The sequence below is a fragment of the Pelophylax lessonae genome, assembly GCF_965119305.1.
Source record: "Pelophylax lessonae genome assembly, chromosome: 9".
Classification (NCBI taxonomy): Eukaryota; Metazoa; Chordata; class Amphibia; order Anura; family Ranidae; genus Pelophylax; species Pelophylax lessonae.
In genome coordinates this window covers 220,262,708-220,288,480 of record NC_138776.1, presented here as the reverse complement: position 1 = coordinate 220,288,480, position 25,773 = coordinate 220,262,708, and the positions used below count along the sequence as shown (strand labels likewise).

Here is a 25,773-nt window from a genome sequence, read left to right as displayed (position 1 = left end):
ACCAAAAACAGTTTTATAAATTAGAGTATTTTACTTTTTAAATCCATATTAACCTTCTTAGCGGTATTCCCGAGTGTGGCTCGGGGTTAAATTTCAGAGCCAAAAGCGGTAACCCCGAGCCACACTCAGGGTACCACCAAAAGCATCGCTGGATCCTGTAAAAGAGGTTTCTTACCTTGTCACCGGGATCCAGCGATGTATCTCAGCGGTGTGCGGCGGCGGATCTTCCTCCCAATCCTCTCCGTGCCCCGGCTTCAGTCTCCTGCGACGTGACGTTCACAGGGGGTGGAACCGGTGGCAAATTCAAATGTAAAACACACCAAACACACTGATACCATTCAAAATAAAATAAATTCACATTGCATTGCCCCCCAGTGCCCTTTCCTGCAGTTTTACTGTACTTTTTATGTGTTTATATATATATATATACATATATATATACACGTGTATATATATGTATACATACATACATACTTTAACTCTTTTATAGTTTTTTTATTATATTATAATTTATGATTTTGTGTCTCAAACTTTATCATACCCAAGATGTTATAAAGAAGAACTCACAGTAAAAAAAACAAAACATGTATACAGTTGGTTTGGGCTGCTCATTCTCAAGAATTAGATGCAAAATAATGGTACCGCTTTCAGCACCTAAAATCCAAAAGAATTGTATCGCCAGGGAGGTTAAAGTCTGATATTGAACAGCCAAGCTATAGATAACAATGTGCAGCTCAATTTAGTTAGAATGTAATGCACTGGCAAAAAAGTGAAATACAGTACTGAAAAATGTGACAAGTAATTCCTAATTGTTATAGCAACAATCAGACTTGTGCTCAGAAAGCCACCACACGAAGCAGTGTTATGAAGCCTGCCTTTGACAAACTGCTGAATTGTATGATGTTACACTAATATTATTATATACAGTATTTAACCACTTGCCGATCGGCCAGATATACGGCGGCAGGTCGGCAGGTTCCACCGAAACTCTGTATCTGCACGGCACTTCGCAGGAGCGATAGTGGGGGCGTGGGCGCGCCCATTCGCCAACGGGGAAGCTGATCCGCGGGGCCGGCGGCCGCGATTGCCACCGGGCACCTGTAATCGCTCCCCGTGGAGACAGAACGGCAATCTGTAAACACAGTAGACCGTCATTCTGTCAGCAATCAACACAGGGCTCCTGTGTTCCTCCTACTGAGGAACTCAGGTCCCTGTGTTGATTCCATAAACCCATCCCCCCACAGTTGTAAAACACACCCTAGGCATACACAGAGATGTATAGTAACTAAGTAGAACTACTTCACTACTGTACTTAAGTACCAAAAGGCGGTATCTGTACTTTCCTAGAGTAGAATTTATTTTCTCCTACTTCCACTTTTACTTCACTACATTTTTTCAATGATTTCAATACTTCTACTCCAATATTTTTTTTTTTGTGCTGCATAGTTACTCGTTACTATTATAAAAATTACCACTGCCAGAACAGTAGATGGCAGGTTTCATGAAGCTCAAAACATGTGTATTACCAGCGAATACGAAAATAAAAGCTACTGTATGTATAAATAAAAGCTGCATTTGAAATAATAAAAAACAATATGATGTTCAAACTTTTGACTTCTTTCTTTAATAACTACATAACACAGTACTTGTACTTTTACTTTCAGTACTTGAGTATCAATTTGTTTTTCAAAACTACTGGTACTTTTACTTTCAATACTTGAGTAGCAAAATTAAAAAAAAAACTACTTGAAATACTTAAGTACAAAAAATGTTGAATACTTTAGTACTTCTACTCAAGTCACTTTTTGATCGAGCACTTCCACTTCTACTCAAGTAACTTTTTGATCGAGCACTTCCACTTCTACTCAAGTCACTTTTTGATCGAGCACTTGTACTTTTACTCAAGTATGGGTTTCCAGTACTTTATACAACTCTGGGCATACATTTAACCCTTTGATCGTCCCTGGGTTAACCCCTTCCCACTCAGTGTCATTAGTACAGTAGCAGTTCATATTTTTAGCACTGATTACTGTAGTAATGTCACTGGTCCCCCCAAAAGTGTCAAAAATGTCAGGTGTCCGATCTGTCCGCCGCATTGTCGCAGTCCTGCTAAAAATCACTGATCACCGCCCTTACTAGTAACAAAAATAAATAAATAAAATAAAAGGCATAAATCTTTCCCCTAGTTTGTAGACGCAACAACTTTTGCGCAAACCAATCAAAATAAGCTTATTGGGATTTTTTTACCACAAATATGTAGCAGAATACAAATTGACCTAAAGTGATGAAAAAAAACCCTGATTTTTAATTATTTTTTATTGGGAATGTTATATAGCAGAAAGTGATTTTTTTTTTCAGAATTGTCGCTCTTTTTTTTTATTATAGCGCAACAAATAAAAAAATTGCAGAGATGATCAATTACCACCAAAATATAGCTCTATTTGTGAGAAAAAAAAGGACATCAATTCAATTATTTGGGTACGGTCTCGCACGACCGTGCAATTGTCAGTTAAACTAACCCAGTGCTGAATCGCAAAAAAATGGCCTGGTCGTTGAGGTGGAAAATTTTCCGGCCCAGAAGTGGTTAAGGAACTGAGATTTGACAGAAGACATACAATGTTTTACAAACTTCTCTCGGAAAATGTTCACTTTATATCACTTAACGGGAGAACTATCGATGAGCTTAGTGAATGAAGTCATTTTGCAAAGAATGCCTAATCATGTGCAAGGAAAAAAAAAAAACAGGGATGAAGTCAACACAGATTCCACCATTCACTAAGATACGTCAAAAATATCAGCCTTTACTCCATTAAATCAACCCACATATTTCTTGGCAATGGCAATGTTATGTCAATTCTGTTTTGAGAAGAGGAAATTAAGGGGGGATATCATCAACATGTATAAATACATAAGGGGTCCATATAGTGAACTTGGTGTTGAGTTGTTCACTTTAAGGTCAACACAGAGGACAAGGGGACACTCTTTACATCTAGAGGAAAACAGATTCAGTCTCCAAATACGGAAAGGTTTCTTCACCGTAAGAGCTGTGAAAATGTGGAATATACTCCCTTCAGAGGTGGTTCTGGCCAGCTCACTAGATTGCTTTAAAAAAGGCCTGGATTCTTTCCTGGGTGTACATAATGTAGCACCCTCCTAGGTAGATGCTAGGTCAAATATATGTGTGGCCCTGTTCTGCTCATCAGGAGGGCCGATCTGTTAGTTAGCCTGACAGATGCTTCCAGATGTGACATATTGAGTCTTGGGGGTCTCCCCACTGTATCCAATGAGGGATCTTGTTGGACAGTGGAGGAAACCTAGCCAATAACACACCAGGGTTTATGACTGTCCCAGTGGGTGGGCCTTGCTGCAATGCATCCTGGGATTGGGAATAAATCCTGAGGGGGCATGTGACAGGGTGTCTTTTGGTGGGAGCAAAGTCCCAGGAGGAGGTGGACGGCTGTCTCTCCTCCAGCTGAAGTGAGGAAGGTGGTCCAGACAGTCAATCTAGGGACCAGGGGTTGAGCTGTGCTGCAGAGGATCCAGTGTGCTGACCAGTGGAGCAGCTGGGCAGAAGACTTCAGGAAAAACAGTGTCGTGAGTACTTAAGGATCTGCCCAGGGGTCTGCCTAAGAGATGGGACCACTCCAGAGAGGTTAAGGGGATCAAGGAGCCAGCTAACCCAGAGTGTTACAGTAAAGGGGGTGCCAAGTTGTAAGCCCTGAAGATCAGGGGGTAAAAGGGGTGCCAGGAAGAGCCCTGAAGTTGTTCAGCACTGCAGTACAGTCTACCTTAAAGGAATAGCTGCCTCAGGAAAGGAATACCTCAGGAAGCTTAATGTCTCTTTTCACAGCCAAGGGCAAAGTGAAGCAGCGGCCTAGCCGTGACTAGCTCAACACAGCATTATACATCGGTAACCAGCATTACACAGCGTTAACCAGCATTTTTCAAGTCGTCCCTGCCGATTGTGCATAGTTCTAGTTAGTTGGAGTATCCCACTCATCCCTTCTCCTATCCAAGTTCCAAATAAATCATAAAAACCAAACAAACTGGACTGGTCCTTGTCTGAGGTACAAACACTTGGAAACATGCCAGATTGTTCTACTGTTGCTATTGGTAACCCAGGGGAACCGGTATTTAGCAGCTACCAAGGGAGTAGTGCTACAATAATATAAATGGGTACTAATATTTATAGGTAAAGTTGATCCAGGGAATATCAGGAAGGAATTTTTTTCCCCTGCTGTAGCAAATTGGATCATGCTTTGCTGGGGTTTTTTCCCCTTCCTCTGGATCAACTGTGGGTATAGGATTGTGTATATGGGATTGTATGGTTGGGTTTTCTTTAGAGTCGGTTCACACTGGGGCGGCACGACTCTGTACTACTTCAGGGGCGACTTGTGCATTCCCATGCACCACGTCTTCGGAGCGACTTGCATGGACCTCACATAATGGAAGTCTATGCAAGTCGCTCCAAGGTCGCCCCGAAGTAGTACAGGACCCTTTTTCTAAGTCGGAGCGACTATTAGAACGGGTCCTATAGCGGTCAATGGACTGCTAGGGAGCGCGACTTGTCAGGCTGACAAGTCGCGCTAGTGTGGATCGACTCTTACTGTTTGTTTTGCTATTTTTTGTTTTTTATTGGTTGAGCTAGATTGACTTGTGTCTTTTTTCAACCTGACTAGCTTTGTAACTACAGTATGTAATTCTGTATCCACCTTGCAGTGTGTTACCAAAAACTTAAATGTCAAAACCCAATGCCTGTGGCACAGCACTGAACATTTTAGTATAATATAAATAAATTCAATATACAGCTCCATTTTGTCTTCAATCTTTTAACTAGTTGTTTCTTTTTATTTAAAAGCAAAATACATGAAATACTATCCTTGTTAATTAGGCTAGGCTAGCAAGATGAAAATATAAATGACCACATAGCTGGAGAAAATATTTTGTGCTATGCTTGGTTTTAGTTACCTGTGGATAATCAGCTGGAATTTAGAAAGGAGCTGAGAGAAGATAGATCCTGTTGCTCCCAATTAATATGTGGCCTCTGTTAATTAATAGTCTAGGTATGATACCAGCTATTAAAGTATGTGACTGAATTGAATAAATCCACAGGCCCTTAATGCTTTTAGCAGTAAATAATTGCAATGACAGGAAATCTACTCCGTTAGACCGCACAATCAGAAGATCATCCTGTATTTGCCACAAAAATACAACCTAGACTTTGACTGGGACAGAAAACCACAGAGCACAGTCCTTCATTTGATAGATGTTTTCTGTAATGATGGCACCATAGAATGTTATTTGGCCTAACTGATCTGCCTTCAAATGCTACTTATTACATTTACATGTGCACGTAAAATATTAAAGCAGTATTTATGTCAGAAGCAAACATGTAATATATTGCAGTCCAATCATTAGATGTAGGGGCTGCATTATTTTTTTTAGTTTTTTAGTTTTTTCCCGTAATACTTTATAATTAGTTACAGCCAGCCCTGTCAGCGTTAAATGGTCTGTTTCATCCCTGTAAATGCAAGAGAGCTTTTCTGTTGAAAAACAACAAATTTACTGGCTTGATCACCAGGTGAAAATAAAAGCAAGGAAGCCTAAAAAAAGAAAAATATTTCAACCACTACATCCAAGTATTGATAAGCTGCAATTTAATAAATGCTTGCTCTTGGGTTTGAAACAAAATTGTTTCAAGTATAACTAAAGGCAAAACTTTTAATTTTAGACACAGTAGAGATGGATTAAAAAACCATTAGGGGGATTCACCATCTCTATTTGTCCTGTTTCATATTTGCCAAATATCCCTTTTAAACAAAAGTTTGATTTGCAATAAGATGGAGGCATAGTAGTAGTCTTTAATGTTTATGTACCCTGCGCCCCCCCCTGATCTGTATTTAGTTAGATTGGATTCTGAGCTTCTGGCTTTGGACTTTTGCCATACGAATTTCTTTAATATACTCTGTATGGATATGAAAAAGGAGGAAGGTCTACCAGATCACGTGAAATGGAATTTAGCTAGAGTTTTCAATTTCTTTGGGGGAGTTCGTTAATAATTGGCGCATAGTTAGCTTGAAATAGGTAGGAAATTGATTTATCAGCCCGTATACAGTATATGGATATGTCCTACTTAGAGAGGATTGCTGCTCAAGGGGAATACCCAAAGGGAGAATGAATAACTTAGATGCATTGACCTTATATTAAGATACACGGCTAAAAGTGTCTAGGGTGTACCTCACCGAAGCCAGGGAAGAGATGGGGTTAGATAAGATGAGAATCACATCCTCCGCAAATAGATTTATTTTTTATTCTTGCAATCTAATTTGTAGGCCTCATTTTTTTCTACCAAGAGCTTCATCATTACATAGTTACATAGTTACATAGTTACATAGTTAGTGAGGTTGAAAAAAGACATAAGTCCATCCAGTTCAACCTATGATGTGTGTGTGTGTTTGCTTTTAACCGTACATTGTATACCCCTGTATGTTGTGGTCTTTAAGGTGTCCATCCAATAGTTTTTTGAAACTATCAATGCTCCCTGCTGATACGACTGCTTGTGGAAGAGAATTCCACATTCTTACCGCTCTTACAGTGAAGAACCCCTTACGCACTTTAAGGTTAAACCGCCTTTCCTCAAGTTTTAGTGAGTGGCCATGTGTCTTATTGTATCTCCTTTCTCTGAATAGTTTGTTCCTTATGCTAGGGTCGCATATAGGTTGAATATCAAGGGTGAAAGGGGGCACCCTTGTCTCATTCCATTTGTGATATTAAAAGGGGTGGATAACATAGATGAGCAATACACTTGGGCTGATGGGCATGAATAAAGTGCTAGTATAGCTGAAAGGATATGGCCCTAGAATCTGAATTTTTGCAATGTTTGGTCTAGGTAGCCCCAGTGAACTCTGTTCGATGCCTTCTCTGCATCTAGGGACAGAAGCAGAAAAAGCACTCCACGGGATTAGGCTTAATGGATGATGTTTATCATCATACAAGTAGCGTCTGATGTTTGCCACCCTTTTATAAATCCTGACTGATCCAGGTGGATAAGGTTCATCTTACCTCTCTTAAACCCACACTCATCATTGTTGTGCAACGCATTCCGCCTTGCCCGCCTACCTGTGCGCCCTCAGCTACCGGGTGGGACACTCAAGGGGTCATCTTTATCTACAATACCATGCACTACCTGGCTGCTATGTAAGTTGGGAGTTTGGGGGTCTGGTTTCCCCCTCTCCTCCTTTCCCCCTTCCATTTTATCATCATTATGCCAATTTTTTCATTCATGTTTTATAGATCAATATCATGCATCCACTCTTGACGAAGTGGAGTTTGGATCCACGAAACGTGTTGAGTCTGTGATGCTTCGATACAGCCAATACCCCCTTATTATTTGACTACTGGATCTATTAATATTCTTACTACTATCATTATTATTTTTTGACATTTTACCTCGTTGAGTTGGTTTTATGAATGTGAAATTGGGGACTCCTTTACTATGCATTTACTATGTATTTGATTATGTACATTCCATATGTCATGTTTTATATCTGCATATACAATAAATGTGTTACTTTTCCTGCCAGCCTAGCCATGTGCCTCATTTAAAGTCCCAACCCTTCTTCTTTTTGCTTTTAAGAATAGAAGTGGAGTCTATGCGAGAGTCGGGGGAAACATTGAAGTCCCCACATCATACCGTTGCAGCTTGTTGAACTTCAAGGATCTTCTTGTGAAGTTTTCGGATGAAGCGTATATTTGTTGGATTTAGATTTTCCAGTGTCTGTTAGTTAGTTTGGCGATTCCTGTTGAATCATTGTGGTAGAGGTTGAGCACTCTGGTTGTTTGTGCTGCTCTGATCCATGGGGATTATTTCAGATGTATCCGGAACAATGCCCTATTCTTGCAAAAGACGTATCCCATTCTGCACTGAGGACACTGTATGTTTGGATCCTTTGTGGATATTCTAGCGGGTGCTATCCATTGGTATTGGATGTGATTGTTGCAGAGCGACTTGGTGATGGTGTTATGCTGCCTGCGATGGCTCAAGGTATGCTGAGAAAGGTCTGTGAAGATTTGCAGTTGGCCATAGGGGTCAGGTAGAGTGCCCAGTGCTCTGGTTTTCTGCATAAATTGTTATTTCACTTGGTAAAACTGGATCCTAAGGATTACATCTCTAGGCAGGAATGAAGGTTTTGGAAACCTGTGGATGTGGTCAATGACCAACTCAATATTTTTTGTACCTGGGAGTATGGCTTCAATCAGGCCTTGTGCATATGAGGATAGGTCAGTGGGGTGCACCGATTCCAGAATCCTGCGATTTGTGATGTTATTATAGCAGGACTTTCTTCTGTGTCTGCTATTTTGTCTTTTATCCATTTGGTGTCATGAGCCTGGCGTTCTTGAGTGTCGATAAGGTAATTCACAGTATTGGTAAAGTCACCTATGTTAGTTTTAATTTGTGAAACCCTGTCCTCCAGGGAGAACATGTCTGATTGTAGGGAGCTCCTTAGCATGTCCTTGAGTGTGAGATACAGCCCCACTCGCCCTACAGTAGGTAAGACAGCTATGGAGTCTGGCCGGGGATTTTGTATTGGTAACATAGAAGATAATTAAGAAATATGGCTCACCTCAGTGTTAATTGTTGCTGCATCTGGGCGCATTTTTTCGCCTTTGCTGGACTGCTGGAAACCGGGGTGCCCGGAGGAGATAGTGTGGGTTCCGTTCTGAAGCTTAGGGAGGTGTTAAGATTCTCCTGGTATAGAGCAGGCTGATCGGGATGTAGGAAGAGAGAGGTCGCAGGCATTTGCATGTGAGGGGCCGGCCGCGGCGCCATCCTGGCTGCACCTTGCAGTTGGCGGGTACATGTATCCCGTCAGCTTGCGGGGGAGACTTTTCTTTAAGTGACATGTTCCCTGGGTGCTTTGGGAGTGGATGCCAGGCTCGGGTGAGCTGGTAATGACAGCGGGAAGTGAGCAGTGCCAGTCATGCCCTCCGCTTTCTTTTTATCTTAAACACCCCTATACCTCTGTGTCCAGCTGGCTGTATGAAAAAAACGTCTCCATTACTTTGTGGAAAGACCTGGGGACTTGACACTGGAAGGAGTTTACCAGCTGACCTCAATAGCACACACCCTGCATCATCTACCTTCCTACGCCAAGAAACCACTACCACTCCTCATCAGGTGCACATTTTTCCTATGCAATCAGTGAATACCATTTTCACTAAATACGCAGGCAGTGATCGTTCATTTGGCAGAATGTGCAGGAGCTGAATGTGGATAGAGCTGAAATTTTGAAAATGCCTTCAGAAAATCACAGATGTGAATGGAGCCTCATTATTCTTTTGTAAACAAACTAATTTTACTTTTAAGCCCCAGTCACACTTAGCATAGTGGGAGCTTGCGTTTTTTGGCATGTTTTTCCCAAGACATGCATAGGGCATGTTTATTCAAATTGGCTGCCCTACACGTGGGAAAAAGTTGCTCATGGGACATTTTGGCATGTTGTGGGTTGCAAGTTTTTTACTGAGCGTTTTTCTTCATTTTTCGCATGTTCATTCATGTGGCCAAATGTGTGTTTGCTTCTTTGTTTGGTGTACCGTTAACAAATAATGGCATAGAAAGTACAACTAGTTCATTTTAGGTGCATAAAAGGTGGCTATACACTCTGATTGATCGATTCTCTGTACGATCTCCTTTAAATTTACCAAAACTTTGAAATAGGAGGACACACCATTCACTCTGTATCCAATCAGGCCAATATAGTTGAAAGTGAATCTAAAGGGGTTTGTACAATCAGTAAGTATAGTGTATGGTGAGCTTTACAGAACCCAGGACATACTTTTTCTGTTTTCAATATTACAGCTACAGTATCTTACAAAAGTGAGTACACCCCTCACATTTTTGTAAATATTTTATTTTATCTTTTCATGTGACAACACTGAAGAAAAGACACTTTGCTACAATGTAATTAGTGAGTGTACAGCTTGTATAACAGTGTAAATTTTCGCTCCCCTCAAAATAACCCAACACAAAGATTATTGTCTAAACCACTGGGAACAAAAGTGAGTACATCCCTAAGTTAAAATGTCCAAATTGGGTCCAAAGTGTCAATATTTTGTGTGGCCACCATTATTTTCCAGCACTGCCTTAACCCTCTTGGGCATGGAGTTCACCAGAGCTTCACAGGTTGCCACTGGAGTCCTCTACCACTCCTCCATGATGACATCACTGAGCTGGTGGATGCTGGAGACCTTGTGCTCCTCCAGCTTCCATTTGAGGATGCCCCACAGATGCTCAATAGGGTTTAGGTCTGGAGACATGCTTAGCCAGTCCATCACCTTTACCCTCAGCTTCTTTAGCAAGACAGTGGTCACCCTGGAGGTGTGTTTGGGGTCGTTATCATGTTGGAATACTGCCCTGCGGCCCAGTCTCCGAAGAGAGGGGACCATGCTCTGCTTCTGTATGTCACAGTACATGTTGCCATTCATGGTTCTCTCAATGAACTGTAGCTCCCCAGTGCCAGCAGCACTTACACAACCCCAGACCATGACAGTCCCACCACCATGCTTGACTGTAGACAAGACACACTTGTCTTTGTACTCCTCACCTGGTTGCCACCACACACGCTTGACACCATCTGAACCAAATAAGTTTATCTTGGTCTCATCAGACCACAGGACATACAAATGACATAACGTGAATTATAGGAAGAATATATATATATATACACTGTATACACACACAAGTGAAACAAAACAAAAGTCCAATCATATAAAATAGTCCATATTCCACAGTGGAAAATATTAGTGAACTGTAGGGTCTTGACATTCGCCCAAAATATGTGCTTAGAAAAGAGTGAAAAGATATTGAGTCCACCTACAGTGAAAAGTATAATGGATAAAGTGCTCCTCTGCCACCTTTCAAATACACTCACCGGAAATCAATAGAAAAATAGCCTTGATTAAAATCCCATCGAGAGCTGGATAACCATCCTGTTCTGCAAGGACATCACCTCGGTCACGATGTACTGCGTGTGCTCTATGAACGCTCATCAAATAGAGCCAATAGTGCTTATATAGTGTAGCATTTATTAACCGCTCAAAGAGTTATACTGCGGCAGGCAACCGCTCCTGCGCGTACCGCCGTAGGTATACCCCCCACTCGTCAGCTGGGATCCCGATGCACGGGGCAGGTGGCTCTGATCTGGCTATATAGGAACACAGGTCTCTGTGATCATTTCACAAGACACGCCCCCCACAGTTAGAAACACGCCCCTAGGTACATATTTAACCTCTTGATCACTTACTGTGTTAACCCCTTCCCTGCCAGTGTCATTATTACAGTAACAGTGCATATTTATAGCACAGATTACTGTAGTAATGTCACTGGCCCCTCCAAAAGTGTCAGAAATGTCAGTCAGGGGTCCGTTTTATCTGCCGCAATGTCGCAGTCCCACAAAAAATCACAGATCGCTGCCATTACTAGTAAAAAAAAAAAACAATAAAAATGACATAAATTTTTCCAGTAGTTAGTAGACGTGATAACTCTGTGCAAACCAATCAAAATACGCTTATTGTGATTTTTTTTTTTTTACAAAAATATGTAGCAGAAAAAAAATTGGCCTACAGTGTTAAAAAAAATTAGATTTTTACATTTTTTTTTTTGGGAATGTTTTATAGCAGAATGTGAAAAATATTGTGTTTTTTCAGAATTGTCGCTCTTTTTTTGTATATAGCGCAAAAAATAAAACTCATACAGGTGATCAAATACCACCAAAAGAAAGCTCTTTTTGTGGGAAAAAAAGAAAATCACTTTTATTTAGGTACAGCGTTGCACACATTGTCCGTTAATATAATGCAGTGCCGAATTGCAACATATGGCCTGGTCATTAAAGGGGCAAATCCTTCCGGTCCAGAAGTGGTTAAAAAGGTTGAAGTAAAAGTACATGTACATGTCATGAAGATATTTGGCCAGTAACTGACATCAGATAGACCAGCGTTCCAAATCAAAAAGTAAGGCGGTCAGACGCCAGTGTGTAGGCCCCTCCAAACGCGTTTCGTGTCAAAACACGTTATCACGGGGATCTGCCTACAGTTCACTGATATTTTCCACTGTGGAATATGGACTATTTTATATGATTGGACTTTTGGTTTGCTTCACTAGCACATATATGTATATATTTATATATATATATATATATTTATAATTCATGTTATGTTTTTTGCATTTTAGTGCTGCACTTACTTTTTACATTATTTAGGAGGTTATATATGCAAATTTTTGTGCTAGCGGCTTTGGCCTCATAGCGCTCACTTGGTACACGTTTTTGCAGACCACAGGACATGGTTACATTAATCCATGCCTTTACATAGTTACGTAGTAAAGACAGTGGTCACCCTGGAGTGGTACACGTTTTTGCAGACCATAGGACATGGTTCCATTAGTCCATGCCTTTAGTCTGCTTGTCTTCAGCAAACTGTTTGCGGGCTTTCTTGTGCATCACCTTTACTGTAGAAGAGGCTTCCTTCTGGGATGATGGGATGACAGCCATGCAGACCAATTTGATGCAGTGTGCGGCGTGTGGTCTGACAGGCTGACCCCGCCCCCCATCTTTTAAACCTCTGCAGAAATGCTGGCAGAACTCATACGTCTATTTCCCAAAGACAACCTCTGGATATGACACTGAGCACATGCACTCAACTATTTTGGTCGACCATGGTGAGGCCTGTTCTGAGTGGAACCTGTCCTGTTAAACCGCTAACTGGTCTTGGCCACCGTGCTGCAGCTCATTTTCAGGGTCTTGGCAATCTTCTTATAGCCTAGGCCATTTTTATGTAGAGCAACAATTCTTTTTTTTAGATCCTCAGAGAGTTCATTGCCATGAGGTGCCATGTTGAACTTCCAGTGACCAGTATGAGAGAGTGAGAGCGAAAACACCAAATTTACCATAACTGCTCCCCATTCACACCTGAGACCTTGTAACACTAACGAGTCACATGACACCGGGGAGGGAAAATGGCTAATTGGGCCCAATTTTGACATTTTCACTTAGAGGTGTACTCACTTTTGTTGCCAGCAGTTTAGACATTACTGGATGTGTGTTAAATTATTTTGAGTGGACAACAAATTTACACTGTTATACAAGCTGTACTCTCACTACTTTACATTGTAGCAAAGTGTAATTTCTTCAGTGTTGTCACATAAAAAGATATAATAAAATGTTTAAAAAAATGTGAAGGGTGTACTCCCTTTTGTGATATACTGTGTCTACATAGGCTGTTATCTGATCGCTCAGTTCTTGAACACTCTGCCAAATGAACGATCTATGGCTGTGTATTTAGTGAGAATGGTGTTCACTGATTGCATTAGTAAAACATGCACCCGATGAGGGGTGATAATGATTTCTTGAAGTAGGAGGGTAGTTGATGCAGGGTGTGTGCTAATGAGATCAGATGGTAAACTCCATCTTTGTCAAGTCCCAAGGTCAGTCCAGGAAGTAATGGAGATGTTTTTTAACCTCTTTAAGACCGCCCACAGCAGATGTACCGCAGCAGGCAGCTGCTCCTGCACAAAACGCCGTAACTGTACGTCGGCCGCGAGCAGGTTAGGGGGCGAACGCGCGCTGCATTGTATATACAAAGTTGTATGTTAGGTAGTCTTGACAACTGCACTCCATATGCTAATACAGTATGTTGCAAATTACATGTTCTGACAACTGCACTTCACACATTGTGTTGTATGTCACATAGGTCCAATCTATGCTGTACAAACATATTCCTACTGCAGCAATCTGTAAACCACCCTGCACATTACATTTTCCTTACTAAGGTATTTATTGTCTCAATTGATGTTGGTTGTGAAGTATTCCCCAATTGTGTTAATTATGGTTTTTTTTAATCACTTCAAGACCGGACTGTTTCAATCCCTTTCTACCCATGACGACATTTTCAGATTCCAGTGCTGTCACATCATGCAACACTGTACCAATTTTTTTTTTTAGCTATAGAAAGAGTAAAAAAGACCAAAACATTCGAAAAAAATGTCTTTGCTTCTGTTATACAATTTTGTAAATAAATAATCTTTCTTCATAAATTTAGGCCAAAATGTATACCGCTGTATTTCTTTGGTAAAAATATCTCAAATCAGTGTATATTATTTAGTCTGTGTGAAAGTTACAGAGTCTACTGTACAAACTATGGTACATATATTTGAAAACTGATCAGTCCTGATGTTCTGACCACCCATCTCATTTCTTGATGCCCTAAAATGCCAGGACAGTACAAATATCCCCCAAATAACCCCTTTTTTGGAATGTAGAAAGCAGTGGCGGCTGGTGCTCCATGGGCCAAGGGGGGAGCGGCAGACCGACTGCACCATATCCCTCCCCCAGACCACACCAGGCCGCACACCACCCCCCAGCGAGACAGGGGAGACAGGATAGGAGAGGACAGGCAGGGCCCCCCACCGCTCAGTCACTCTGCCTAGATGCAGCAGGAGGCGGCGGCGGCTTCGGCTTCTTCCATCTTCTGCGTCTCCTCCCCCCTCCTCCATGCCCAATGGCATGGCTTTTCCTTTCGGACAATCGGGAACGGGTCTCAAAACCCGCTTCCTGATTGGCCAGGGGGAGGATCCTTGTGACAATAGTGAATTTTCATTCGCTATTGTTCACACAACTGGGTCGGTCTCGAGGCGCACTCCTCTGCGCCCCGAGCCCACCCTTTTTTTTTTTTGCCTGTGAGAGCCTCTGACTCTAATCCAGAGATGTATAGTAACTAAGTAGAACTACTATACTACTGTACTTAAGTACCGAAAGGCAGTATCTGTACTTTCCTGGAGTATAATTTTTTTCTCCTACTTCCACTTTTACTTCACTACATTTTTTCGATGATTTCAATACTTCTACTCCAATATTTTTTTTGTGCTGCATAGTTAATCGTTACTATTATAAAATTACCACTGCCAGAACAGTAGATGGCAGGTTTCATGAAGCTCAAAACATGTGTATTATCAGCGCATACGAAAATAAATGCTACTGTATGCATAAATAAAAGCTGCATTTGAAATAATAAAAACAATATGATGTTCAAACTTTTGACTTCTTTCTTTAATAACTACATAACACAGTACTTGTACTTTTACTTTCAGTACTTGAGTAGCAATTTTATTTTCAAAACTACTAGTACTTTTACTTTCAGTACTTGAGTAGCAAAATTTTTAACAAAACTACTTGCAATACTTAAGTACAAAAAATGTTGAATACTTTAGTACTTCTACTCAAGTCACTTTTTGATCGAGCCCTTCCACTTCTACTCAAGTCACTTTTTGATTGAGCACTTGTACTTTTACTCAAGTATGGGTTTCGAGTACTTTATACAACTCTGCTCTAATCACATGGTTAAAAAAAAAAAAAATAAGCCCCATTGAACTCCATGCGTCTGGCGCCCCGCATGTAGATTAGGGGGCCAGACGCATGGATAGGGGGGAGGCGCCCCTGCACCCCATATGACCAGCTGCCATTGGTAGAAAGTCCAACATATTTAGTAAGAGGCATGGTGAGTTTTTAAGGTTTTTTTTGCCACAATTGTTTTTAAAATATTTTTTTTTCACAAAATTGTTATTTTAACTTTTATGGTGAAAATGAACCTGACTGTTGCTTGTGGCACAGAAATCAAGGTACAATTTGTGGATACAAGTAACATGTGTGCCGTGTTCCTAGTAGGCCACTTCTACTGCTAGACATGATATGGCCATGTTCACTATTCAACAAGTTTCCCAGTATGCATCAATCTTAGCAACATACATGTCTGCAGAGTTTCATAATTGAGAAGTAACAATCACTAATATTTTTTTCACGTTTTTCACAATTTAAATCAGGATTCTCACTGAAGTACTCACCTTTCAGAGATGCTACATGTGACAGTGCTTGAGCATAGCTGGCAGTGTTTAAGATTGCACCAGGAAGACAAGAAGGAAAGAATGATGCTGCTGGAGCCACTGTCCTGTCATGACTTAGACACCTATGTGACACAGGATACATAAAGATGTGTTAACACAGTACAGCTTCAAGGATTCAGATAATCATGTTTCTGCTAACAGAACTTCATACAGTGTCTTGAAAAAGTATTCATACCCCTTGACACTTTACACATTTTGTCTTGTTACCACCAAAAACGTAAATTTATTTTTATTGGGGTGGTATGTGATGGACCAACATAAAGTGACACATAATTGTGAAGTAGAAGGAAAATGATAAATGGTTTTCACATTTTTTAACAAATTAATGTGTGAAAAGTGTGGCATGCATTTGTATTCAGCCCCCCGGAGTCAATCATTTGTAGAATCACCTTTTGCTGCAATTACAGCTGCAAGTCTTTTTGGGGATATCTCTACCAGCTTTGCACATCTAGGAGAATAAAATATTTGTCCATTCTTCTTTGCAAAATAGCTCAAGCTCTGTCAGATTGGATGGAGTGTCTGTGAAGAGCAATTTTCAAGTCGTGCCACAGATTCTCAATTGGATTTAGGTCTGGACTTTGACTGGGCCATTTTAACACATGAATATACTTTGATATAAACCATTCCATTGTAGCTCTGGGCTCTGGCTGTGTGTTTAGGTTTGTTGTTCTGCTGGAAGGTGAACCTCTGCCCCAGTCTCAAGTCTTCTGCAGACTCTAACAGGTTTTCTTCTAAGATTTCCCTGTATTTGGCTCCATCCATCTTCCCATCTACTCTGACCAGCTTTTTTGTCCCTTCTAAAGAAAAGCATCCCCACAACATGATGTTGCAACCACCATTTTTCACGTTGAGGATGGTGTGTTCATTGTGATGTGCAGTGTTATTTTCCGCCACACATAGTGTTTTGCTTTTAGGCCAAAAAGTTCAATTTTGGTCTCATCTGACCAGAGCACCTTTTTCTACATGTTTGCTGTATCCCCCACATGGCTTCTCACAAACTGCAAATGGGACTTCTTATGGCTTTTTTTCAACAATGGCTTTCTTCTTGCCACTCTTCCATAAAGGCCAGATTGGTGAAGTGAATGACTAAAAGGTTGTCCTGTAGACAGATTCTCCCACCTGTGCTGTGGATCTCTGCAGCTCCTCCAGAGTTACCAGGGGCCTCTTGGTTGCTTCTCTGATTAATGATCCTTGCCAGTTTAGGTGGATGGCCATGTTTTGGTAGGTTTGCAGTTGTACCATACTCTTTCCATTTTTGGATGATGGATTGAACAATGCTCCATGAGATGTTCAAAGCTTGGGATATTATTTTATAACCTAACCCTGCTTTTACCTTCTCCACATCGTTATTCCTGACCTGTCTGGTATGTTCCCTGGCCTTCATGATGCTGTTTTTTCACTAAGGTTCTCTACAATCTTCTGAGGGCTTCACAGAACAGCTGTATTTATACTGAGATTAAATTACACACAGGTGGACTCTATTTACTAATTAGGTGACCTCTAAAGGAAATTGGTTCCACTAGATTTTAGTTAGGGGTATCAGAGTAAAGGGCAGTGTTTCCAACCGCCTATATATTTATGGGCAGCCCATAAAAACAGGGCTCTTTTCTCCTGCCGGCAAATGCCCATAGCAGGAGAAAAGTGCCAGTAAAACAATCCCTGCAGCGGCACGGTCAGAACTGCACATGCGCGGCACGCAGTTCTGGAAATCTCCAATTCTTGGAGTCACTGTCAGACTCTCTCGGATGAGTCCTGCCTTCGCCCGCCCCCATGTGATGTAATTTTTCCCACCAGTGCTGCCACATCTCCCCCATCCTATAAATAGCCAGGAGCCAAGTGGGTGGACGCTGGATGGAGGACAATATGGCGGTGGAGTTGGCAGAGCAGAGCGGAGTGGACACAGAGCAGAGCAGACTGGTAGTGAGTGGCACTGGGAGTGGGATCAGACTGGGAGGGCGACAACAGAATAGTTAACCTGCATGTAAATAGATGACATTGGTCCACAGTAATTCAAAAGGTGTGAGATTGTCAAACTGTGCAAGTTTAGAAAATCAAATCAAGGCACAGCAAATGAAAAATGTGTGTGGGATTTTTACATGTTTCACCAGTATCTCCAAAAAAATCTGTGTGTGGATTTAGGATCTGGAAACATCTATTGTATACTAAGTGAAATATACTTTTACATGCCCCCCTCATCTGACCTGCTGTGAGTGCACTGCTCCCTCCAGTCCACTATGTGGGACTGGGAGATGCTTGCTTCTTGCTGCAGTGCTAGGTAAGAGAGAGTGGGGGGGTTAAGGAAATTGGTTGGGCTAAGGCAGTGTGGAGCACTGGTCTGGACTGGAGCTGCCTGAGAGACACTGGCTTTGCTGATGGCACTGTAAAAAATGAATTCATATACAGTAAAACCTTGGATTGCGAGCATAATTCGTTCTGGAAACATGCTTGTAATCCAAAGCACTCTTATATCAAAGCAAATTTCCCCATAAGAAATAATGGAAACTCAGATGATTTGTTCCACAAATCCTTCAGTTTATAGTCTATATACAAAGATTATAGCAATGTGATAGGTTGTGTAACCATAAAATGTCCATCCACAATATGCAGCCTTCCCAAGGGGATTAGAAGCAAAATCTAGCAGAGCTACAGAATATAAGAGAGATGAGAGGCGCCTCTAAGTGTAGCAATATGGTTACATTTAATGAAGGTTCAACATTTAGCAACTCACATGGTTGATGATTTAAATAGGCACACCTAAGTATGCAGGCATCCGGGGTAAAGCTGTCCACATAGACCATCTTCTGAACCACCGGCTCTCACCACTGTCAGTCTGCAATCGTGACCGGGAAGAATAGCCTGCAGTAGAGTGATCTGAAAGTGAGGCTTTGAATCACTCGTGGAGTGCAGTGTGGAAGGGATGATGAAGATGGCTGTGCAGAGGATGGTCTATGTGGACAGCTTTACCCCAGATGCCTGCATTCTTAGATGTGCCTCCTTTAATCATCAACCACGTGAGTTGCTAAATATTGAACCTTCATTAAATGTAACCATATTGTTACACTTTAGAGGCTCCTCTCTTCTTTTTTATACATGACGCTACTTGTATATCAAGACATCGCTTGTATATCAAGTCAAAATTTATTTAAAAAATTTGCTTGTCTTGCAAAGCGCTCTCAAACCAAGTTACTCTCAAACCAAGGTTTTACTGTATATTTTTAATGGTGCACTTAAATGTGAGGCACTAGTCTCTACTGGTCTTTGTGTGTGTGTGTGTGTGTGTGTGGGGAGGGGGGGGGAGCACAGCGGTCTCTGTGTGGGGGCAAAGCAGTCACTCTCTGTGTGGGCGCAAAGTGTCTCTCTCTCTCTCTCTCTCTCTATGTATGGGGGCAAAGTAGCCTCTCTCTGTCTCTCCCTCTCTCTTTTTCTGGGGGCAAAGCCGTCTGTGGCCTGTGTTGGGGACAGTCTTTCTGTTTTATATGTAGATTTTCCTGGGCTCTCCTCCACCCCACTGTGACCAGCCTGCTCCTTCCAGCCAGCCATCTTGGACCAGCCTGCTCCTTCCAGCCAGCCGTCTTGGACCAAGTTACTGCCCTGTGCAAAGGGCTACCTGCCTTTAAATACCACAGCTACATATTACGGTAAGTACACAACTAGTTTTGTGGGGGGTTGTCGTGGACCACCAACCTGCTCCTTCCAGCCATCTTGGACCCCCAACCTGCTCCTTCCAGCCATCTTGATCCACCAGCTTGCTCCTTCCAGCATCTTGGACCACCAGCCTGCTCTCAACAGCCATCTTGTCTTGGACCACCAGCCTGCTTCTTCCACCCATCTTGGACCACCAGCCCGCTCCTTCCAGTCATCTTGGACCACCAACCTGCTCCTTCCAGCCGTCTTGGACCACCAGCCTGCTCCTTCCAGCCATCTTGTACCACCTATCTGCTCCTTCCAGTCATCTTGGACCACCAGCCTGCTCCTTCCAGCTGTCTTGGACCAAGTTATTGCCCTTGACAAAGAGCTACCTGCCAGCCAATACCACAGCTACATATTACCGTAAGTACACAACTCATTTTGTGTTTTTTTTTTTCATCATTTCGGTGCTATAGTCTCATTTTAGGTTTTCTCCCTCCTGTTTTTATATAGGTAGATTTTACCAGACTTGCCGTCTTCGGCAAGCTTGCTCCTTCCAGCCAGCCGTCTTGGGCCAGCCTGCTCCTTCCAGCCATCTTGGACCAAGTTACTGCCCTGGGCAAAGGGCTACCTGCCTGCAAATACCACAGCTACATATTGCAGTAGGTACACAACTTGTTTTGTGGGTTTTTTTTATCAATTAGGTGCTATATTCTCATTTTATGTTTTCTCCCTCCTGTTTTTGTATGGATAGATCTTCCTAGACTTGCCATCTTGCACCAGCCTGCTCCTTTACCCATCTTGGACCACCAGCCTGCTCCTTCCAGCCATCTTGGACCACCAGCCTGCTCCTTCCAGCCATCTTAGACCACCAGCCTGCTCCTCCCGACGTCTTGGACCAGCCTGCTCCTTCCAGCCGTCTTGGACCAGCTAGCTCCTTCTAGTCATCTTGGACCACCAGCCTGCTCCTTCCAGCCATCTTGGACCACCAGCCTGCTCCTTCCAGCCTTCTTGGTCCAGCCTGCTCCCTCCAGCCGTCTTGGACCAGTTTGCTCCTTCGAGCCATCTTGCACCGGCCTACTCCTTCCAGCCATATTGGACCAGCCTGCTCTTTTCAGCCATCTTGGACCAGTCTGCTGCTTCCAGCAAGAGCCAGTCATCTTGGACCAAGTTATTGCCCTAGGCACAGGGCTACCTGTCTGCAAATACCCCAGCTACATATTACGTTAAGTACACAACTTGTTTTGTGGGGAAGGGAAGGGTTTATCCTTTAGGTGCTATATTCTCATTTTAGGTTTTCTCCCTCCTGTTTTTATATGGGTATATTTTCCTAGACTTGCGGTCTTGGACCACCAGCCTTCTCCTTCCAGTCATCTTGGATCAGCCTGCTCTTTCTAGCCATCTTGAACCAAGTTAGAGTTGGCTACCTGCCTACAAATTCCACAGCTACAAACTCTTGTGAGCATACACTACAGTAACATCTTATGGTAAGTACACTAATTCGTTTTGGTTTTGTTTAGCATTTAGAGGCTATATCTCATTTCAGGTTGTATTGGTTGATTTTCCTGAACCACCACCATCCACCACAGTGACCTCTGGAATTGACTCCAACGCCGTCTTCTGGTTAGTGCATGTCAATTTGAAAGTCTTTTTTTTTTTGGTTTACACACTCATCAGTTTTGCGTTGATTTTTTTTTTTCTCCCCTAGAAATCAACATATTGAGAAGATAGCCAGCTGTATGGCTCTACAGCTGACACCACCACCAGATTAGAGAAAATTATCTACTAAACTGTAAGTGGTCTTTGTATTATACTAACACCACACACATTTTAGGAAAAATGGGCAACACACAGACAACGTGATTTTTTTTTTTTGTAGACACCTACCTGCAGAACTTCACAGGTGATGCCTCTCAGTGCTAAAAAACTTTCCATAAGTTCCTGTGATCAGGTTGCATGAACAGCTTTTGGTTAGTTTCCTCAGGCAGGCTTCTGCAGCACACAAGGTCATTTTTATGTGCTAGCTCACCTTGTAATCAACACCTTTCAGGGCTTCTGTTGGTCATAGGTTGCACTGTCTGTACTCTGCAGTTCCACTTTAAACATGGAAGAGGCACCACTTAATGCAAAGAAACCTCACAAAGTTAGGCTTTGTTCCTTTGTTGCTTCTTGGCTGACAGATGTTCAGTTCAAATACTGGTTAAGAGCAGATGCTGAATCAAAACAAAATGCAAAATGTCGGTGGTGCAAAAAAAGTGTTTAGCATTGGATATGGGGGTGTTCGTGATGTACGCAGCCATTGCACAAGTTCAAAACACAAGGATATTGCTGCAGCTAGGCAAGTCAACGCTGGCATTGTTAGTTTTTATACTAACGCCACCAGCTCCAGCAGTGTTGGCTCATAAGAAAAGGACTACTGAATCTGAGCTAAAAATAGTCAATTTTCTTGCACAAAAAAATTTGCCATTAAGTTTGTTAGATTATCTTACTGATAATGTCACTGACTGGTTTCCAGACTCCAAAATAGCAAAATCCATCAATAGTAAGTGAACTAAAGGTTCCATGTTGGTTAAGAATGTCATTGCTAAGTGTCTCAAAGAGGAGTTGTGCAAAAGGCTTACATAATGTCACTTTTCATTACCGATTGACGGAACTACTGACATATCAACAAGCAAAAAATTAGCTATGGTTGTCATTTATTTTGATGAAGAGCTGGTAGAACCCAATACCAGTTCTACCGCCTCCTTGATTGCACTGAAGCAACTGCTGGTGTTTTTTTTTTGAGCAGATTAAACAATCTTTTCTGGAAGATGGTATACCACTAAGAAATGTAATAGTTTTTAAAACAGATGGTGCAAGTGTAATGGTTGGTCCTAGAAACTCTGTACTATCCCGCTTCAAAGTAGAGCAGTCTTATATTTTTCACATTCACCGCATTCTGAATCAATATGATGCCCTGTTAAGTTATTTTCAGTCAAGTGATGATACTGATCGCTTGGTAACTGTGGACAGAATAAGCATTAAGCTACAGGATCCTATCGCTAAGTGCTACTTTTTTTGTCTTCAAGCAGTTTTGCCATAATTCACAAAGTTCAATAAAAGTTTCGAGAGCAATTCACCTATGTTACCTGACTTGTACTTTACGTACTGCCAACTGCTGAAAAGTCTTATGGGCTACTTTATCAGGCCAGACCTGTTGGTTTCCATTCAAAATGATGCACTGATTCAGTTGACCACACTAATAGTGCAAACTTCAAATCAACTGATTTTTATTGGCTACCAAACAAGAGAACATTTATCTACAGTAGATGATTTGTCAGCTGTTCACCAGTTTATGGTGCAAGATATTTTACACAAGAGCTGTAACTGTAATTAAAAAACAGATGCCCATTGGAAACCAAATCATTTAGCTGTTGTCTTTACTAAAACATTTAAACAGGTCTACTGTAAATTCTGGAGACATTATAGAACTTGCCAAGCATTTTCCACAAATTGTTCCCTGATCTGAGTTTGACGCACTGCATACTGGATTTTAAGAATACCAAGTGACAGGTTTTAGTGATGATCCTCAGACTCACACTTATGATTCCTATTGGCACATGGTAGGACAAAGCTGTAGTATCGATCTGGACAGTCTGAAAATACCTAAATTCCCACATCTAGTTAAATTTGCAAAAACTCTGCTTTCCCTTCCCCATGGAAAAGCTGAGGTAGAATGTGTGTTCTCCTCTGTAAAGTTAATGAAAACTGATCACAGGAACAATCTTTCCACTCCAATGTTGGAAGGACTCTTGTCAGTAAAGAGTGGCCCAGGAAAGATTACTGAACACATCATTGAAAAGGTTGATGTCACAATGTATGTCCACAAGGTTGACACTTTATTAAACTGTAAACATAAGCCACTGTGTGTGTCTTCTGCTGCTGGTAAGGATAAAGTTGGGGTGATGATGATGGTGGAGGAAGAAGAATGACTGCAGAAGAAGATCTATTTAATTCCTTTCGGATGTACAACACATTTTAGAAGACCGGAATATTCTGTTCTATTACATTTTTTTCAAACATGGATTACTGTTTACAATGTAAAATTATGGGGATAACTGTCTCCACAAAAGCTGCTAAATGTGTCTTTGCAAAAAAGTAATTTTGCTTCGGTTTTTCAAAGCAGTTATCTGTCACTATGTTAGGAAAGTTCACACTTTGTTGTATTGTCAAAGGGGCAAAAATGACAAATTTACAAAATAGCAGTTAAATAATATGCACTGTTACAGTATAAATGACACTGGCAGGGAAGGGGTTAAATGTATGCCTATGTGCTTACTCACTGTGTGTGTGTGGGGGGGGGGGGGGGGGTTCTGTGACAGGCATAGACAGATCGCAGTTTCTTCTGATCTGTCCCTGCCTGTCTGAGAGAAGATCTGCCTGCTTTGTTTACATAAGCAGGCAGGTCTTACATTAGCAGGCGGTCCTTCTCTCCGTTTCGATCCTGCTCTCCTTCTGCAGCCCGCCTCCTGCTGTGTCTAAACACAGCGCGCGCTGCCGAAACCACATGCACTCCAGTCGCTTAGTACTATATGACTGGACGCAGCCGAGTCGTCCTGCCACAGTAAAAAAACGTTGGGTGGTCGGCAAGGGGTAAAAATTAAATGTTTGTAAGTTTTGGAAATGCCAGTAAAAACTTAAAAAAAGTAAATTTTGGGTGTTGTGTCAGTGAATTTTAATCTGATAGGTTGGCAACACTGGTAAAGGGGGCTGAATACAAATGCATGCTACACTTTACAGATATATATTTGTAAAAAAAGTTTAAAACCATTTATCATTTTCCTTTCATCTCACAATTATGTGTCACATAAAATCCCAATAAAATAGATTTACGTTTTTGGTTGTAACATGAAAAAAATTTGGAACATTTCAATGGGTATGAATACTTTTTCAAGGCACTGTAATGTTACGCTGTTAGAATCTGCAAGGAAAACTTTAAAACTTTAAAAAGCAGAATTTAGTGAATTGGGTACACCTAAGCAGGACCGAAAGTAGGGGGGGGGGGGCAGGGGGGGGGGGGACGTGTGCCCTGGGCAGGGCATTGCAAGGGGCTCCGCAGCTGGTACCAATCCTCCTGCAGCAGTTGAAAGGCCGCTTCGTCCTCTCTACCTTGGTGATTCCTTGGGAGGAGTTTTTTCTCTGATCTATGCCTTTCCTCCGGTTCAGCTGCTGCCATATTTGCTACGCAGAATCCAGGTAGAGGGGAAACGAGTAATCCTGGTGCCTTCAGCATGGCCAAGGAGGTTTTGGTATGCAAAAATTCAAAAATTGGCAGTGGCAAGGCCTTGGGTTCTTCCACTACATCAAGACCTGCTCCCTCAATGTCCGATATTCCACCCTGCTTTACAGTCTCTAAATTTGACGGCTTGGCTATTGAAGCCTTGATTTTGAAAGAGCAGGGTATATATGGCCTTGCAGTTTCTACCCTGATAAATGCTAGAAGACCAGTCTCTAGAGGCATTTATTACAAAGTCTTTAAATCCTTACATTACTTGGTGTGAGGCCAGTAAATGGCATCCTCGCAAATATGTCTTTGGGAAAATTCTAGCCTTCTTGCAAGTAGGGGTAGATATGAAATTAGTCTTAGGCACTATTATGGGTCAAATTTCATCCTTATCTGTGTTTTTCCAGAGACCGATTGATTTGCATTCCTTAGTTCAAACCTTCGTTCAAGGGGTGCTACGTATGCTTCCACCAGTGAAGTCACCATTTTGTCCTTGGGATCTAGATTTGGTGCTGGCAGTTTTACAGAAACAGTCTTTTGAGCCCATGTGGCATATACAGTGCCTTGCGAAAGTATTCGGCCCCCTTGAACTTTTCGACCTTTTGCCACATTTCAGGCTTCAAACATAAAGATATAAAACTGTAATTTTTTGTGAAGAATCAACAACAAGTGGGACACAATCATGAAGTGGAACAAAATTTATTGGATATTTCAAACTTTTTTAACAAATAAAAAACTGAAAAATTGGGCGTGCAAAATTATTCAGCCCCCTTAAGTTAATACTTTTGTAGCGCCACCTTTTGCTGCGATTACAGCTGTAAGTCGCTTGGGGTATGTCTCTATCAGTTTTGCACATCGAGAGACTGAAATTTTTGCCCATTCCTCCTTGCAAAACAGCTCGAGCTCAGTGAGGTTGGATGGAGAGTGTTTG

General features: G+C 41.8%; 1 protein-coding gene across 1 annotated transcript in view; it reads right to left on the bottom strand.

The window, feature by feature from the left end:
- The window catches only part of DRGX (dorsal root ganglia homeobox), a gene marked incomplete at both ends in the record, with an annotated part of 198,610 nt that overhangs the window by 64,122 nt on the left and 108,715 nt on the right, over window positions 1-25,773 (bottom strand). The window contains one exon of the mRNA XM_082268303.1: window positions 15,893-16,014. Within this exon, the coding sequence (XP_082124429.1) occupies window positions 15,893-16,014 (122 nt within the window). The remainder of the gene's footprint in view (window positions 1-15,892; window positions 16,015-25,773) is intronic.